At 37.9% G+C, this 19,455-nt stretch overlaps 1 protein-coding gene across 1 annotated transcript in view; it reads left to right on the top strand.

The window, feature by feature from the left end:
* The window catches only part of p4hb (prolyl 4-hydroxylase, beta polypeptide), a 32,693-nt gene extending 15,532 nt beyond the window's left edge, over positions 1-17,161 (top strand). Inside the window, exons 6-11 of the mRNA XM_039682012.2 lie at positions 5,079-5,204; positions 5,284-5,484; positions 5,600-5,720; positions 6,262-6,443; positions 14,571-14,678; positions 16,720-17,161. Of these exons, the coding sequence (XP_039537946.1) occupies positions 5,079-5,204; positions 5,284-5,484; positions 5,600-5,720; positions 6,262-6,443; positions 14,571-14,678; positions 16,720-16,785 (804 nt within the window). The 3' untranslated portion in view covers positions 16,786-17,161. The remainder of the gene's footprint in view (positions 1-5,078; positions 5,205-5,283; positions 5,485-5,599; positions 5,721-6,261; positions 6,444-14,570; positions 14,679-16,719) is intronic.
* Positions 17,162-19,455: the final 2,294 nt, after the last annotated feature.

The raw sequence follows: 19,455 nt of genomic DNA on the forward strand, positions 1-19,455 counted from the left end.
AAAAAGTATTTAGTCAGCCACTGATTGTGCAAGTTCTCCTACTTATTAGAATAATGAGAGAGGTGTGTAATTTTCATAAGTACACTTCAACTATGAGAGACAAAATGAGAAAAAAACAAACAAAAAAAACAGGAAGTCACATTGTAGGATTTTTAAAGAATTTATTTGTAAATTATGGTGGAAAATAAGTATTTGGTCACCTGCAAACCAGCTAGATTTATGGCTCTCACAGACCTGTAACCAGTGTTGGGTGTAATTAGTTACTGTAATTTAACCCTTATGTGCTGTTGTGGCTTTTTTCAGCCAGTCTTAGTTTGGCCATAACTTTTTCCTTGTTTCAGCAAATGGAATGATTTTTGGTGAAAAAAATCTTATTTTGACACATATTTTGGGAAAATGCTTTGAAATTTTTCAAAAACTCAACAGTACACTCTGGGCAAATTCACTACCCTTTCGTTATGTTCGTGGCTGAAAAAAGCCACTACTTTAAACTGCTGTAAAAATGTATCAGATAAATATTTTTTTCAAATTTTTTTTGCATAAATCTATTAACAGACCTCAGTCCTGATCAAAACTACTAAATTTTTTTTTTAAAAATTCAGGATTTTAACTCTTTAATTGCCAAATTCATAAATGATGTCACTGATTTGGGGGGAAAAAAAACACAAAATGACTTATTTTCAATATAAAATATGATTGTGGACTGGATTTTTTTTTTCACCTTTTATCACAGTCTTGGACATGTCAAAGATTAGAAACAACATTGGTTTTGATGCATTGTTAGTTTTTGTGTAGCATCAGATTTTAACCTTTTCTCCCTCATTTACTGTTCGTGGCTGTTTTTGCCCCATTGACTTCCATTATAACCACATTTTTTGATTGCAAAGCCATGACACCATAAAATCATGCATTTTTGATTGTTGATGGTTTTCCCTGTTGGGAAGAGGTAAAATTTGTAATTTTTACTGTTGATAACCAGGTGGAACCATTTAACCCTTTAGACAGGCCTGTGGAAAAAAAAGCTTAGTTTCTGGCTTTTACATGGAGTATAATAGCATATTACAGTGTGTATACCAGTGTTTCCCAACCCTGTTCCTGGCGGCACACCAACACTGTGTGTATTCTTTGTCTCCCTTATCAAACACACCTGATTCAACCCATCAGCTCATAATCAGGTGGGTTAATGAGCTGATGGGTTGAATCGGGTGTGTTTGATTAGGGAGACAAAGAAAACACGCAGTGTTGGTGTGCCGCCAGGAACAGGGTTGGGAAACACTGGTGTATACAGTATGTGTGTGTGTGCGTGAGTGTGTGAGAGAGTGTGAGAACTCGCCTTGATGCGTCTGAGAAAATAAAAATATATACTTCAGCTCTCAAAACTACATGGAGTAAACAAAAACAAAGTAAGTGTATTTATGCATCTGCTGCCTTTTGATGGTGAGAAATGCAGACTAAACAAAAACAAAGTAAGTGGATATAAACGCTTGTCATTTGATGGTGAGAAGAGCAGCAAGCAACATGAGAGAGGGCTTGACTTGTAGTGAAGTTTTAGAGATGATTATGCAGTCTGACCCCTCCAGCGAGCTGCAGGAGGTATTGTCTTCTCACTCTGACCACAGACTCAGGACAGTCAGATCCTGGTGTGGATGTGGCACCCTCATCATCATCTCAAGCTTCCACTGAAGGCGAGGAGGATTCAGAGGATCCTGGATCTGGGTGGACTGGGAGAATTTTGAGAGGGACATGGTGGTTCTGAAAATCGCACGACCACTGCGATCATCCCACAGGCAACGTGTGGACTCCCGTCTGGATCTGTAGACGCCGGCCAAAATCAGTAGCCCCATGTAGGCACAGAGATCTGTGGAGTCCACCCCAGTCCAGTTTCTCATTGTGCGGTGCCCATGGAGGTTGGTCATGCTGACAATGAGGTCAGTCATCTCCTCCGTAAAAAACAGATTGAACACAGAATCCATGTTCTGGACCCTTGCGATAGCATAGCGTGTCGGCCATCGACTCACGCCTCTTGCAGGCTGAAGAAAGGGAGTTGTCTCCGCATTGGTGGAAAACCATACTTCACCATTTCTCCCAATCCACCCAGATCCAGGATCCACAGAATCCTCCTGCTTTCAGTGGAAGCTAGAGCTCACTGAAGGTGAGGAGGATTCAGAGGATCCTGGATCTGTGGACTCCACAGATCTCTGTTCCTACATGGGGCTACTGATTTTGGCCGGCGTCTACAGATCCAGAGGGGAGCCCACACGTTGCCTGTGGGATGATCGCAGTGGTCGTGTGATTTTCAGAGCCACCATGTCCCTCTCAAGATTCTCCCAGTCCACCCAGATCCAGGATCCTCCGAATCCTCCTCGCCTTCAGTGGAAGCTTGAGATGATGATGAGGGTGCCACATCCAAACCAGGATCTGACTGTCCTGAGTCTGTGGTCAGAGTGAGAAGACAATACCTCCTGCAGCTCGCTGGAGGGGTCAGACTGCATAATCATCTCTAAAACTTCACTACAAGTCAAGCCCTCTCTCATGTTGCTTGATGCTCTTCTCACCATCAAATGACAAGCGTTTATATCCACTTGCTTTGTTTTTGTTTAGTCTGCATTTCTCACCATCAAAAGGCAGCAGATGCATAAATACACTTACTTTGTTTTTGTTTACTCCATGTAGTTTTGAGAGCTGAAGTATATATTTTTATTTTCTCAGACGCATCAAGGTGAGTTCTCACACTCACGCACACACACACATACTGTATACACACTGTAATATGCTATTATACTCCATATAACTCCATGTAAAAGCCAGAAACTAAGCTTTTTTTTTTTTTGCACAGGCCTGTCTAAAGGGTTAAATGGTTCCACCTGGTTATCAACAGTAAAAATTACAAATTTTACCTCTTCCCAACAGGGAAAACCATCAACAATCAAAAATGCATGATTTTATGGTGTCATGGCTTTGCAATCAAAAAATGTGGTTATAATGGAAGTCAATGGGGCAAAAACAGCCACGAACAGTAAATGAGGGAGAAAAAGTTAAAATCTGATGCTACACAAACTAACAATGCATCAAAACCAATGTTGTTTCTAATCTTTGACATGTCCAAGACTGTGATAAAAGGTTAAAAAAAATCCAGTCCACAATCATATTTTATATTGAAAATAAGTCATTTTGTGTTTTTTTTCCCCCCAAATCAGTGACATCATTTATGAATTTGGCAATTAAAGAGTTAAAATCCTGAATATATATTTTTTTTTTAAATGTAGTAGTTTTGATCAGGTCGGTTAATAGATCAGGTCGGTTAATAGAGTAACTTGAAGCTCTTCTGTCCTCCGCTCTTTACCTGTATTATTGGCACCTGATTGAGGCTGTGGACAGGTGTCTTTTATACAGATAACGGGTTCAAACAGTCACACTGCAAACTCAACCATAGCCAAAACCAAAGAGCTGTCGAAGGACACCAGGAAGAAAATTGTTGACCTGCACCAGGCTGGGAAGAGTGACTCTACAATAGGCAAGCAGCTTGGGGTGAAAATCAACTGTGGGAGCAATTGTAAGAAAATGGAAGACATACAAGACCACTGATAATCTCCCTCGATCTGGGGCTCCACAAAAGATCTCATCCGGTGGGGTCAAAATGATCATGAGAACAGTGAGCAAAAATCCCAGAACTACATGGAGGGATTTGATGAATGACCTGCAGAGAGCTGTGAGCAAAGTAACAAAGGCTACCATAAGTAACACACTACACGAGAGGGACTCAAATCCTGCAGTGTCAGGCGTGTCCCCCTGCTTAAGAAAGTACATGTCCAGGCCCATCTGAAGTTTGCCAAAGAGTATATGGATGATCCAGAAGAGGATTGGGAGAATATCATGAGGTCAGGTGAAACCAAAATAGAACTTTTTGGTAAAAACTCAACTCGTCGTGTTTGGAGGACGAAGAATGCCGTTGCATCCCAAGAACAGCATACCTACTGTGAAGCATGGGCGAGGAAACATCATGCTTTGGGAATGTTTTTCTGCAAAGGGGACAGGAAAACTGATCCGTGTTGAGGGAAGAATGAACTGGGCCATGTATCGTGAGACTTAAAGCCAAAACCTCCTTTCATCAGTGAGAGCCTTGAAGATGAAACGTGGCTGGATCTTCCAGCATGACAATGATCCCAAACACACCACCCGGGCAACGAAGGAGTGGCTAAATACCAGCTACAGTGTGTGAAAACCTGGTGAAGACTTGCAGGAAACGTTTGATCTGTCATTTGCCAACAAAGGTTACAAAGTATTGAGTTGAACTTTTGTTATTGACCAAATACTTATTTTCCACAATAATTTACAAATAAATTCTTAAATCCTACTTTTTTTTTTTTTTTTCCCCATTTAGTCTCTCATAGTCAAAATGTACCTATGATGAAAATTACAGACCTCTCTCATCATTCTAAGTAGGAGAACTTGCACAATCAGTGGCTGACAAAATACTTTTTGGCCCAACTGTACACTATGAATAATAGTTAAGCAACCAAAGTTACATGGCAAATTTGGAAACATGTTTGGGTTCTCGCTGAATGAGATGTGAACCCATTAGCCTAAGTTGTTTATAATGAATGCCACTATAGCCTAATTTGTTATTTTTGTTTACCATAATTTATAGCTTATTTTTCTTGTTCTGTTCTGAATACTGTTAAATTAAGAATTGTTTTGCAATTATGAGGTTAATTGTTTTTTTTTTTTTGGAGTAAGGTCAATTTTTCTTTCATGAGATACTTTCTCTTCTTGGCTGGGTAACGTTTCTCCATGTCATTAATTCTAGGGGTTAGGCTTCTAAATCGTGAATTTATAGAGCCGTGATATTCAAATGAGTCTTGTTTTCAGCTGCCACATTTATCATCGATGGGATACGATGGTATTTGCAGCATACGAATGTTTCATAAATCACACGTGAACCCTGTCGTAAGATTATTTCTGCACTCGGATGTGCGTTTGTTTCAATGTTGGATTGATAAATGAGGCCCAATGTGTTTAAAGATTGGAGGTTGTGGGTGGGGAAAGTTAATTCTGAGATTTGTCTTCTTCCATTGCAGACTGCCCCAAAAATCTTTGGAGGTGAAATCAAATCCCACATCCTAATGTTTGTACCTAAAACAGCCAAAGACTTCCAGGACAAGATGGACCAATTTAAGAAAGCAGCAGAGGGCTTCAAAGGCAAAGTGGGTGCCCCTTTAATTTAATGTTTTTTTTTTTTTTTTTTTTTACATTTGGATTTAACCTGATTTACTTTCCCTACAGATTCTCTTCATCTTTATTGACAGTGATGTGGATGATAACCAGCGAATTCTTGAGTTCTTTGGTCTTAAGAAAGAAGAATGCCCAGCAATCCGCCTCATCACCCTCGAGGAAGAGATGACCAAATACAGACCAGAAACCTCAGAAATCACAGCAGAGAACATTATCACCTTCTGCACAGCCTTCACAGAGGGGAAACTAAAGGTGGTGGATACCATTGCTTGGGTTTAAGGTTTTAATGGTTACATTAAGTTTCAACTTTTAATAGGCTTCTGTATGATTTTAATGTTGTTGTTGTTTTTTTTTTTTTTTTCTGTAGCCTCATCTGATGAGTCAGGACATTCCTGAAGACTGGGATAAGAACCCTGTCAAGGTCTTGGTTGGCAAAAACTTTGAAGAGGTTGCCTTCAACCCTGCCAATAATGTCTTTATAGAGTTTTGTAAGTATTTTTTTCTGGACCTAAAAATATTTGCTTGGATGCAAGTTCTCTAGCCTTGAATGTTGCTGGTCCTTGAGTTTCAGTGCCTGATGCCCTACTGCTTTTTTCCACAACTTTACTCCTATTCTCTTATTCCTCTGCACCCTGAAACTGTTGTAGGTCCTGTAAATTCCTGTTTCTATAAGTGAAATTCTATACCTTCTTACCTACTACTCTTTGCAAGTCTGACCATTTTTAGTCATTATCCAACATTACTTGATATTTGTGAGAATAAGTCCCATCATGAAATGCTTTTATCTGCATAGTTAGTCATTGCTGCCAGTGGGGTTTTGTATAGTTGAGCCATGTATATCCAAGCATACATGAGACAATTTGTAATCACATTTTTGGAGAATTGTTAGTGTCACAAATTGCTTCTGTCTTGCTCTTGGATTTGTTCCACTTGCTTTGCAATTGTAGGCCAATTAAAATGATAGTTTACCCAAAATTATCAAACCTGTTTGAATGTTTTTCTTTATTCCCTTTGCTTTTTTCTGTCCAGATGCCCCATGGTGTGGTCACTGCAAGCAGCTGGCCCCCATCTGGGATCAATTGGGTGAGAAATTCAAAGACAATGCAAACATTGTTGTGGCTAAGATGGACTCCACAGCCAATGAGATTGAATCTGTCAAAGTACATAGCTTCCCCACGCTGAAGTTCTTCCCTGCTGGCGATGACCGTCAGGTAAGGCCATGCATTTATTTATTTATTTTATTTATTTATTTTAATTTTTGAAACACTTTATTTTATAGAATTATTTTAAAGTATTTTTTTTAAAAGTCCAAGTCAAGTCTCAAATCATTGAGGGGAAAGTTCAAGTCTTTTGCCACAATTCTAAGTCAAGTCTCTTGCTAATCTGATCTGTCCCCCTGCTGACACACTAATTTGGAAACGAGCCACGAGAGACACTTTGGATGTGTGTAAATTTCCCACACCAGGAGTAATTTATAAAGTCCTATTTTTATAGCTATTACTGTTCAAAAAAGTTCAATGTAAAATGTAGGGATGCACGATATATCGACCACATATCGATATCGGCCGATAAATGGTCCTTTTTTTTTTGATGTTATCGATCCGATAAGAAAATTGGGCCGATACATCAAAGCCGATGAATAATAGATTATTTACTTCAGTTGAGAGACGCGCGCTGTTCGCCACGATGGTTCTGAATGATTGGATTCACTTTAAAAAGGAAGATGCAGTTCAGTGCAACATGTGCAGCACAAATCTGTCTCATAGGCTTCATAACATTATAATAAAAACACAGCCTGCTAAAGAATGTTGTGAATTCTTGTTCGCCAGTGTTTCAGCACGTGAGCGCGTTGTGGTGGAAAGAGCCTCATAGGTTAGCCTCCATGACAAGCACAGTCAAGTTCTCTTGAGCATTCGCAGCATTCTGTTCCATTGTAAGTAGTAATATGTTTATTTTGTGTATGTAGGCCTATATATCTGATTAATCTAATATAGGATGCGTTTGGTTGAGTTAATGAACGGTGCACGCTTCATTGTACCGGTGATCTTTATAGCGTGCGCGCAGCTCAAACAGCAATGCACTTTTATAACTATAACTGGGACTGTCATACACATGCCATTATAATGAGAACACTATTGTAATAAAAACGTTGTGAATTCTCTGGGTTAAGTTGCCGTTTCAGCGCGATGTTGTGGGAATAGCGCGTCCAGAACAGGGATTAGCTTCACATTATGACCAGCACAAGTTCGATTGTGCAGATAAGTTGTAATATAAAGCTGATGTCATAAATATCTGATTAATCTCACATCATGCGTTTCGTGGATTTAAACAACCTCTTCAGTTCCCCGGTGCTTGTTCTCTTCAGCTTCAGTGCGCACAGATTAAACAATGCAAAACATTAAAAGCTATGATTTGCACTGTCATAATTATATTCACCATTGTAATAAATTTGTAAATTCTTTGGGTTTGCATTCTTCAGCAACCGTCGAGTTGATTAACCTTCTAGCAAAGCGATTCAGTTTAACGTTCGTTCTCTTCAGCTTCAGCACACAGCTCACACAGCAATGTCATTTGAAACAGTAATGCTATTAAAGATGTTTACTATTAGGCTAGCCTAATGTAATATTAAAAATGTTTAATTGTTTATTCTTTTCAAAAACATTGCGTTATAATTAATAACTAACATTACTTTGTTCTCGTTTTATTTTCATCAACGATATGGTTTTATTTTATTCATCCATGGGACATGCATTTTGTTTCTTTATATGCAGCCCAATGTTAGCCTAGGCTATCTAATGACTTGTTTGCAATATTTAGGTGGGCTATTTTATTTTTTGTTAGGCAATAGATTTTTTTGATAACACTTTACAATAAGGTCTCATTTGTTAATGCATTAAGTAACAGAGAGCAATAGCCTTAATTGTTAGTTAACAAAATATGTGTTCATATTAGTTCACAGACTGTTGGATACAACTTTCTTAATGTCTTATAAAATTGTTAGTTCATGCTAACTAATGCTACCAAAATTAAACCTTATAATAGTGTTACCATTTTGTAATAAAGAAAGTTGCCCAGTGTAAAATTAATTTTAAAAGTTAAGGAATCTTACACTGGTTCAAGCTTGGTTATACTGTAGTATATGTTTTTATTTATGTTAAAAGTGTTTGATAGCCTGTATACATAAACAAAAGGCTCACAATTAAAAGCCTTGTCTCAAAGTGTATAAAAAATAATAATTTTGATTTATCGGCCAATATATCAGTTATCGGCTTTCAAATGTAAAGAGTTATCGGTATCGACCAAAATGTTCATATCAGTGCATCCCTAGTAAAATGTTCTACTAATGAGAAGAGAACATAAATATTTGTGTGTGTGCTGTAAAGTATTTAGAAAAAAATTAAATCGGAATCGGCTAAAATCGGTATTGGCAGGTCAAATTCTCGGAAATTGTAATTGGTGCATCCCTACTTGAACCATGTTCTGTGGTCTGATGAGACTAAGATAAACCTTTTTGGATCAGATGGTGTCTAGCATGTGGTGACGCACTGGTAAGGAGTACCAAGAGAATTCTCTTGCTTACGGTGAAGCATGGTGGTGGTAGCATCATGGTCTGGGGCTGCATGAGTGCTGCTGGTACTGGGGAGCTGGATTCTAACATTTACTGCGACATATACTTATATTAGGGTGTACTCACAGCCATTGTCAAAATAAATTGCGATAAAAGTATGTTGAGTTATTTTCAGAAGACCGTAATTAGTCAATGTGCTGCTTGTATAGCAGTATATACTCTATTAAATAGGGCTGGGTATTGTTGGGTATTTCACAATTCGATTCGATTTCAATTCTTGAGGCTTCGATTTCGATTCAATATTGATTTATTAGCTTCGATATCAATTCAATAATAAGTAAATACACAAGTAATTAAGTGCCTGATAGGGGTGGGCGATATGACCAAAATTGTGGTTCACGATATGACTAATTTTATTTCACGGTAACGATATAGTTCACGATATAGTTATTTATATAGTTATCCTCAAAAAGAAAAAAAGGGCTTTATATAATAAATAAACCCAAATACTTTAGAAATGAAACGGTCACCTTGTTTTATTTTTATTTTATTTGGTAAATTATTTATTTGGTAAACTATTTTTATATCAAAATATAGTAAACAAAAAACACTCTTTTAGATTAACTTCCCACAACAGATTGATATTAAATACAACTCATAGGTGCATTTCAACTTTAAATAATTTTTCAATCTCATGCATTGCTTTACTTCATCAATCAGTTTATAATATAATTAAAATATATATATATATATTTTTTTTACCACATGTGCTTATTATACTGCGTTTTTAACGAAGAAGGGTATTCCTGCACAACCGGAGACTGCACAAACTGTTGTTTTAACGGGCTTGTTTTGCTCTTTTTGTTATATCTGGCAACCCGTCAGTTCAGAAGTGACACGAAGGAGAGCAGCAATATGAAAACCAAACCGCAGCTACTGTTAGTGTTGACCAAGTAGTTTAAATTATAGACGCCTTATAACAGTGCGTCGAACACCGCGCGCTCCCTCTCAGTGCATGTGCACGCACGCGTCTTTTACATCAACAAAATGCGATCGATTAATTTGAGAGTTGTAATCACGGATCGAATCAAAGGAAGATTTTATCAACTGGTTCAGTAGGCAATTGTTTGGAGTTAAAAAATATATAACTCGCGCTGCATATTTAGTAATTTTGCCTCAGAAACAGGATTATACATTCGTTTTAACAAGCAGGATGTTCATGCTGAATGCGATTTTCATGTTTAAAAAGTAACTATACATAAGAGAAGGAAAGATGCGGATAACTACATTATTTAAGGTTATTTCTCGTAATGATATTGATGTAGCCTATGAAATGTTGTTCTCAAGTAACTTCATGCTTTCCCTGTTGCGAACGTGCACTCCTCTAAACTGTAGCCTGGGTGCTGCTGCTCTGCTTTAGTTGACGGCTGCCTTTCCCCCCGAACATATCACGTTATCAACAATCCTTTAGAAAATGTAATTCCTTTGTGGATCCTCTTGATCTGCTTTCTCCATGTTTCTTTGACAAATCTCAGCATCAGTCTCACGCGCGCTGCACGGGAGTTAACTACGCCCCCTTATTTGCATTTCGCGGTATACACGGAATAAAAAAAATCTGTTACGACTGACGTTTTCTATCGCGGTAACGATATATATCGCCATATCGCCCAGCCCTAGTGCCTGAGTATATTTTTAAATAATGTGCGCAGTATTACCAATGTTAAAGAACAAATTGACCCCAGCATGTTTGTTTCCTGTCATGGTTTATTCAGCAGAATAAACTGTACAATATTGTATGTGTTGAATACAAACACAACTGTGACGAGCACTGTACAGTGCTTTAACAACACCTCTAAAGTGCATGTAACCAAGTAGTAGAAAGTATATTTCTTTCTTCCTATACATTCAAGTTACAAAATAAATGTAAACAGAAGCACAAAATGTGCATACTCAAAGTCTAATATTATATTATAATTATAATTTTGTAAACAATAACACTTAACAGCTGATCACACTTAAAAAAAAAAGACTAACCTTTTTCCCTCTCGGAATAGTTTTTCACAATTCTGACTATCATGCATTTCTGACTTTATATCCCGCAATTGCAACTTTATATCCCGCAATTATGACTTTATATCACGCAATTCTGACTTTATATCTCGCAATTGTGAGAAATAAAGTCAGAATTGCGAGATGTAAACTCCCAATTGTGAGAAAAAAAAGTCAGAATTGTGAGATAAAAAGTCGCAATTACCTTTTTTATTTTCCATTCTGTGGCGGAAACAAGCTTCCATAGTTCCCGGCTTACAGTGGAATCCAAAATGAGCCCAAATGTTGGCTTTTAATTTTGGTGCAGGCTTGAATCAGGCTTGAGCGCCTGCTTGAACGGAGTGCAGCTGCTGTCCGTCATCGCGCTGTTTTGCTAAAGCGCGACTTCTACAACGCTGAACGCTCTCACTAGAGTGTAGCTCACAGCGCTGCCACTGGCCTGGATGGCTGAATCGATTCATAGGATTTGATGAATCGATATTGAATAGAGAAGCGAAAAATTGCAATGCATTGATGAATCGATATTTTTACCCAGCCCTGCTATTAAACTTGCATACATTTTATTGTCCCTTGAGAAGATGTACTTAAATGTGAGGGGCGTACACACTTTTGTGAGATACTGTATGTGTATATACACTGCTGTTCAAAGGTTTGGGATCTGTATGATAGCCACCGTGCACAGGCGTGTGCAGGAAATGGGCTACAGGTGCCGCATTCCCCAGGTCAAGACACCTTTGAGCCAGAAACGGCGGCAAAAGCGCCTGACCAGGGGCCTTATGTATCAACACTGCGTACGTACAAAAACACGGCGTACGGCAGTTTTCACGTTCACGGCCAGATGTACCAACAGTGAAATTAACGTAAGAATGTGCGTTCCTCCAAGTAAACTTCATGTCTGTCGTACGTACATTTGCCTTGATTTTTGTCCGTTGGCGACTCATAGAGGCAATAAAGTGAAGTGGCAAACATTACACTACGAATTGTTCCATCACACCACCAGCTGTCAGATATTGCTTAATATGTCAAATAATGTATCAATTACAAATTGTCACACAAGTCTTACTAAAATATCTATTATGCAATTAAGTAAGAACATAAAGCATGTGCAAACCAGTCTAACAATGGCAGCGTTGGCTTAACTAGGAATAAAAAAATAAACTTCATTAATTCGGTCAGTAAAGGTAAAAGAAAGTAATATTTTTATTCAGCAAGGACGCACTGAATTAGTTTAAAAGTGCCAGTAAATGCATTTCTAATGTTACAAAAGATTATGAGATTTCTATAAGTGTTTGTTCTTTTCTATAAGTGTTATTTTCTATAAAGTTTTTATTCATTAAAGAATCCTGAATGTTATCACAGTTGCCATGAAAATATGAAGCAGAAGCACAGCTGTTTTCAACACTTATAATAATCATAAATATTTCTTAGGGTGTATTCACACCAGGAAAGTCCGATAGTTCACTTGCTTTGGTCCGGACCAAATAAATTATTATTATTATTTTTTTGGTACGGTTTGCTTTCACACTACAAATTTTGGTTCACTTGCAAAAAGAGTAAACAAAACCACATGTGTGCTAAGGTCGTCCATTCCTTGGACAAGGATTCTCAAGGGAAATCAGGAAGTGCAAAAAAGGCTCAGCATGGAGATATTTCCATATATTTCATACTGCAATATTTGTTCTTTTACTAATTTTGTGTTAATTCTGTACAAAAGCAATATGAAGAAACTAATGAGTATCATATGATTCAATGTCATCTATGCGATGTTGTAATTCGGATTTTGAGAAGACGACGAGTGTAACGTTTGAGTGGTTCTATTAAACACGGGGAAATACGACAACTCTCGTCTCTCATGCATCTTTTCATTCGACCATCTACTTTTTTTTTTTTTTACTTTTTTTTATCTCTGGGCAACATCTCAACTTTGCGTTACAAGTGGCACTGCACAGAGTAGACGGATAAGGTATAAAGTTTTCATTCATAGAGAGGGGCTAAGTTCACACATTCAAATAATGAGATTCTTATTGTGTACTAACAAGTGCTGTCAATGTTAACACTTGCGATTAAGTTTGTCCAGTTTAACGTAAATTAACGCATCATCCTTGTATTGTAACTATCCTTACATAATAATAATATTAATAATTCATTACATTTATATAGAACTTTTCTCGGCACTTGCTTTACATAGAAGGGGGAATCTCGTCAACCACCACCAAAAGGTGGTGAACTGCAAATGCTTTATGAACTGCAAATGATTTTTTTTGCATCTGCGCGAGAGAAAGCTCTGTATGTGAATGTCCTGAGGCACGCACTCATTTATTAATTCCATTCCAATGATGCACGCACGACGCGCAGAAAGACGCGCAGCAGTATCGTGTGGCCAGACAGCACGCCGGAATATTCTCTTTCGATTCAGTGCTTTCTTGCAATTGGGTCGGTTCATGTTCACACCATAAACGAACCGTACCAGAGTTCGTTTGGAACCGTACCGAGACCACCTCTTCAGCTGGGTCTCGGTTCGGTTGTTTGGTCCGCACCTGAGTTCGATTGCTTTCACATCTGCCATAAAGGTCCGCACCAAGGGGACAAGCGAACTAGAGTTCGATTCAATCAAACCAAACAAGGCAGGAAGGTCCCCCAAGGTCTGGAATCGGTCCTTCTCCACAATCTTCCTCAGGGTCCGGTCACCTTCTCGTTGTGCAGCGTTTTTTTTTTTTTTTGCCACACTTTTTCCTTCCCACAGACTTCTCACTGAGGTGCCTTGATACAGCACTCTGGGAACAGCCTATTTGTTCGGAAATTTCTTTCTGTGAGAAATGTATTTCTCTTGCTTAAGGGTGTCAATGATGGCCTTCTGGACAGCAGTCAGGTCGGCAGTCTTACTCATGATTGTGGTTTTGAGTAATGAAACAGGCTGGGAGTTTTTAAAAGCCTCAGGAATCTTTTGCAGGTGTTTAGAGTTGATTAGTTGATTCAGATGATTAGGTTAATAGCTCGTTTTGAGAACCTTTTCATGATATGCTATTTTTTTTTTTTGGAGATAGGAATTTTGGGTTTTCATGAGCTGTATGCCAAAATCATCAGTATTAAAACTAAAACACCTGAAATATTTCAGTTGGTGTGCAATGAATCTAAAATATATGAAAGTTTTAATTTTTATCATTATATTATGGAAAATTAACTATCACAATCTGCTAATTTTTTGAGAAGGATGTGTGTGTGTGTGTGTGTGTGTGTGTGTGTGTGTGTGTGTGTGTGTATGTATGTGTGTATATATATATATATGTGTGTGTGTGTGTGTGTGTATATATATATATATATATATATATATATATATACATTTATCTGTATATAAATATTTAATATTGACTGATTCGCCTCAACTCTGTGGAAGAAAGCAATCGAGGGCGCTTATCCTAATTCTTTCAAGCAATATTGATGTTTTAGCCAATATCATGGGTGCACTTTTCCTGACAGAGTTTTCCTTATACTTGTTCATGTATATCAATGCACTGTTCATTCGATCTGTATGCTGCTGCGGAAGTGTGGCATGTTTTGTCAGTTCATCTTTGCTTAGTGGATTTTGCATTGCACACTTGAGCCAGGAAGTTAATGTCCAGCACTTTTTAAATGTGTGTTTTACTTTTGAATTGTGGGGGTGATCAAATAATAGGCTGTTCATGTTTTGTTTGAACTGTTTCATGTGTCTTTCTTTCTGTAGGTGATTGATTACAATGGTGAGAGAACACTAGATGGATTTACAAAGTTTTTGGAGAGTGGAGGAAAAGAAGGTGGAGCACCAGCTGGAGATGAGGATGAAGAATCAGATGTATGTATAATTGTACTGCAATTAAATTTGTTTTCAGTCATTTGGTTTAATTTTTGTTTTTGTTCATTTGCAAAATTTGTCATTAGTATTGCCAGAATAAATAGTCAATGCTTCACCAATAGTTGTCATAATATTGGTTGTAAGCTTGAAGAGTTTGCTTGTGGAGCTGCTGTTGTTTGCTCTCAGTATCATGGGCATCCTGGCTCTGGTCCTCTGCAGGGGGTAAAAGACCTCATTAAATGATTAAGAAGCATTTTCGTCAATCCGATCACAAATGTACAACGCTAAATACAGCTGTAAACCTGGTCTAAATTCTTTTGAGCTCGTCCACATTCTACATTCGTGGTGTAGACTCTTATGTGGTCGAATGCATTTGAACTAGGCTTGCTGCGGTTGTCCGTTTGCTCGCTTGTCCTTTACTTGCCCACCATGGCACAGCCCCCTCTGTCTTTGCTTTTGTTGTTTGTGGAAATAAAAAAAACAACATTTATTTCATGTTGCTAAAATTAACTGAAAGGGTCTTCTCTGCTCCATGCAGCTTCAGTGTCATTGACAAATATCTCATCTTGTAAAATGTGCACAGTTGTATCCTATGCGGAAGTGTTTTATTGACTAAACGTGACACACATATCAGTTCTCCTCCCCCTTCACATCGGTCACAGTCATTTTAATTTATACTTTACCTATGCAGTTTATATAAACCACACATCTCACATTTCAACAGTGTAGCCCAGGGTTCCTCAAACTTGGTTCTGGAGGGCTGCTGTCCTGCAGAGTTTAGCTCCAACCCTGATCAAACACACTTGCCTGTGAGTTTCTAGTGATCCTGAAGACCTTGATTAGCTTGCTCAGGTGTGCTTGATCAGGGTTGGAGCTAAACTCTGCAGGACAGCGGCCCTCCAGGACAGAGTTTGAGAAACCCTGGTGTAGCCTATCTTTATTATTATTTATGAATTTATTAAAATAACCAAACTTCAACAACATGGTCGGATCCTTTTAGTGCTGCTGATGATGCTGTGGATTGACGCTTGAGTGATCAAGTATTTCAATGTAGATAAAAGCTTTTATTCGATTCCTCCATCCTCCTTTTTTCTTTCCTTGATTCCTTCCCTCATGTCTCAGCTCCTCCCCCTGTAGGACGTGACGGAAGTGTGGAAAGGTAACAAAGATGCCCAAATAAGAAATGAGAAGCACCCCTTGTCGGCTGAAGATCAGTTTGGTTTGAAGACTAAAAACATACCAAGCAGTGTTGTCTCACCATTCCTTATTTCTAACATGCATTCACAGAATTTGGAGTGGTCTTGTGGCTATCAGAGCTTAAACTAAATCTGCTATAAACAGGTGTTTTTCCCTAGTCTACTTGTGATCTGATCGACCAAAACTCATCTTGATACCAGGTGTAAACAGGCCCTTGGTTATGCAGAGTTCATTAAAGTGGCCCTTCATCAACCTTTCGTTTGGGTGTCATTCAATTATAAACTTCCACCTTATATCCTTTTACTCTGTCTTCGCTGATGTCCAGATCAGTCCCGAGTCTTTATGCCTAAACTGATAACATTCGTCTCAGTCTTGGATCATATAAATCCATTCTAGACTCCCTGCTTCCTCTTTGGGCAAGTCTAATTGTAGAACATTATTATTGCCACTAATTCCCAACTCAACTGTTTACCTTCAGCCCCACCCCATGATCCCATGATCTCCCCCACCACTTATTACCACAACTGACAGGACAAAGTTGGTCAACGATAGCTAGTCCACACGTTCCAGCTGTGAGGAATGGGCTTTGCAACCGAACACTGTTGACAACAGATCTCTGCCCTGTGAATGTATCGTGCACTTGTTTTTATCCTGCAGGGATTACTAGAGTGTTTGTGGCAGGTCATATTAGTTTTGATCAATTGAATTCATGCTAGTACAAATGGCCTTCTGGTCATAATTGGCTGTGAAAAACTTTTGGTGGGCAATAAAAGTAGTTTCCATTGTACCAAAACAGCCTTGTTTTTACATGGATTCTAAAATAAATATCTTGCGCTTTCCACAGGATCTTGATCTGGATGATGCAGAGGAGGATGATTCTGATGTGGAAGAGGGACACGATGAGTTATAGGAGTCAGGAGGGAAAAGGCGAGACAAAACCCTTCACCACCACCACCTCCACTTTAAACCTCCCTGTCTGTGAACACTAAAGCTTTTCCTAACTAATCGTACATCCACTGGGCGTAACAGGGTCCTTTGTCAGCCAGTACTGTAATTACCACCCTGGCCAACCATCTGCAGCCCAGAGAAGTGTCTCTCTGCCCACAACGATCTCTTGAAGCGGTTTTTTTTTTTTTTTTTTTTTTTTAACAGGGATTTCTGGCATTAAACTATCAAGTTTTTATGTTCAATTGTAATGGTAATCTGTTTAACTTTTTCTGTCCGCTAACTCAATTAATGATCCTGGGACTATGATTTTAAGATTTTTCAGCTTAATACTGGTAATACTCTACCCATGAAGGAGGGGGAGGCTAGTTATTCTGCCTTGATTCTGTTATCTTAATGAAGGTGACATTTCAGGGCACAGGAGCTGTATGTGCCCTGTATGTTCATGGGGTGGAAATAAAATTATTATAATAAGCTGATATTACAGTGCATGCAGAACTTAGCTGAGAACAAACTAAGGTACCTTCCCTGCTCCTTTACTGTCAGACCTCGTTGTCATTTTCTATTTTTCAAAATCTTTAACACCTGCTACTGATTTCTTAAAAATGAAAAAGTGGAGAACTTGTTTTATTTAATTTTATATTTTCATTTTTATAAGCTTGCATATACTGAAGGGCCAAGAAACGGCACTTTTTTTCTTTTTTCTTTTTTTTTTCTTTACCTGGGGCAGAGTTGGCCCTCTCAGCTTTCTGGTCATCTGGGAGGATGATTCGAAACCTTTTTTGCACTTCAACCAGTGCCATCAGAGATTCCATATCAGTTACTGAAATGGCAAAGATTTGTCATCTTGTAAGGACAGCTCATCTCCCATACCCTTCCCTGCTTTCCATTTTTAGTGGAAGATTCCTTATCATTGCCGGTTGACAACGTCTGAGTGGTCAGCTTGATGGGGAGGAGAAAGTGTGCTTGTAACCAGCTTAATCAGTCGTTGCCCGTTATGTCAGGGTTATGAGTGTGTGTGATTTGGTTAACCCTCATGTTGTTGGTCTTTATTTTTCTAAGAGGAGTGAATTTCAGGGGTGACTTTTGAAGAAAGGGTTGGTTTGTTTATTATATTGGGAGGAGTTTGGGTTTTGAAACATGTTTGAGAGCAAGCATTCCATTGCATTTAAATTGACTGATAAAGTAAACTGGTGGCCAAATAAACAAAATGGTGAAAAAACTGTTGGGTTCTGTTTTATTTCTTGTATTTTGTGTTTTAACGTGACTGATTCAGTAAGTTGGCATCTTCTAAATGAAGATTAAAGGTTGTGCTCTGCACTTTTTGCATAAGTTTTTCCTAAAAAATAAATTATGGCAACACTTTACGGTAAGGGTACATGAATTATCATGAATTCATGGATTAATGCATGAATTATGCATTCATACATGCATTAATATCACATGAATCATCTGGAACTGACATGTTCAAAGTGTTTCATAAGTTCAGGAATGAACACCTTGATTAAAACATTAACTAAGATGAGCACACTATCATGAATTGATTTATTACGCATGATCACAATGGTTTTTTTTTTTTCTTCACAGTTATTCTACCATTAATAGCATGTTGTTCATCAGTGTTTCAAAGGACCTAGTCACCATTTTAGTTGAGGGGCCACACACGAAGTCATTGATGGATAATGCTTAGTTAATGATTACTTCTGTTTTTGATTAACAGAATTTGTGTGCTATGAGCTGTGATGATTGGTCTATTTTGGTGTCTGTCCAATACAGTAGTCATCATTAACTAAGCATTATCTATTAATGACTTCATCATGTGTGTGGCCCCTTGACTAAAGTGGTGACTAGGTCACTGACCTAGACAAAGAACAATCATCATGATCATGAGTAATATATCATTATTAATGATGATCTCATGTTAGTTAATGTTTTAATTAAGGTGTTCATTCATGAAGTCAACTTGTGTTGAACTTGTGTTTGTTCCTGGTGATTCATGAGATATTAATGCATGAATGAATGCATAATTCATGCATTAATTTATATATAAATTCCTGATAATTCATGTACCCTGACTGTAAAGTGTTACCTAAATTATTCAGCCCCTGCTGTTCCAGACCTGTATGGTGTTTTTTCCATGGGACATGAGAATTAAGTAGTTGTTAAAATGTACAAAACCATTCATAGTGGCCATGGCTTTTAAGCTTTAAGAATGGCAACAAAAGTTGTGTCCATATACAAAATGGTTTGTGTGAGGAATTATTTATTTTATTAACTGAATACTTTTCCTGAATATTTTTACTGCAGCTTCAATTTTTTTTTCATTCAGTTGCAATAATTCTAAGAAAAATATTCTTAGTATATTCTTGAATATAAAACCTTTGGCAGAATGAAATATAAATTCACAAAATGATTGAAAGTCCAGCTGGTCCTCCCACAAATGTATTCAATCCTTTTTCAATCCTTGTTTTTTTTTTTTTTTTTTTTTTTTTTTTGGTGCTTGACAATCATGGGCATAGTGAAATCTCCTTGAGGGAAAAAAAAGCTGCATTAGCAATCTACAAAACTCCAGTTAAAACAAATATAGTTTGGAATATCATGAGGTTGAGTAAATTATTTAATTGTCTATTTTGAT

The sequence above is a fragment of the Pimephales promelas genome, chromosome 8 (genome assembly GCF_988280905.1).
Source record: "Pimephales promelas chromosome 8, fPimPro1.hap1.1, whole genome shotgun sequence".
Taxonomy (NCBI): Eukaryota; Metazoa; Chordata; class Actinopteri; order Cypriniformes; family Leuciscidae; genus Pimephales; species Pimephales promelas.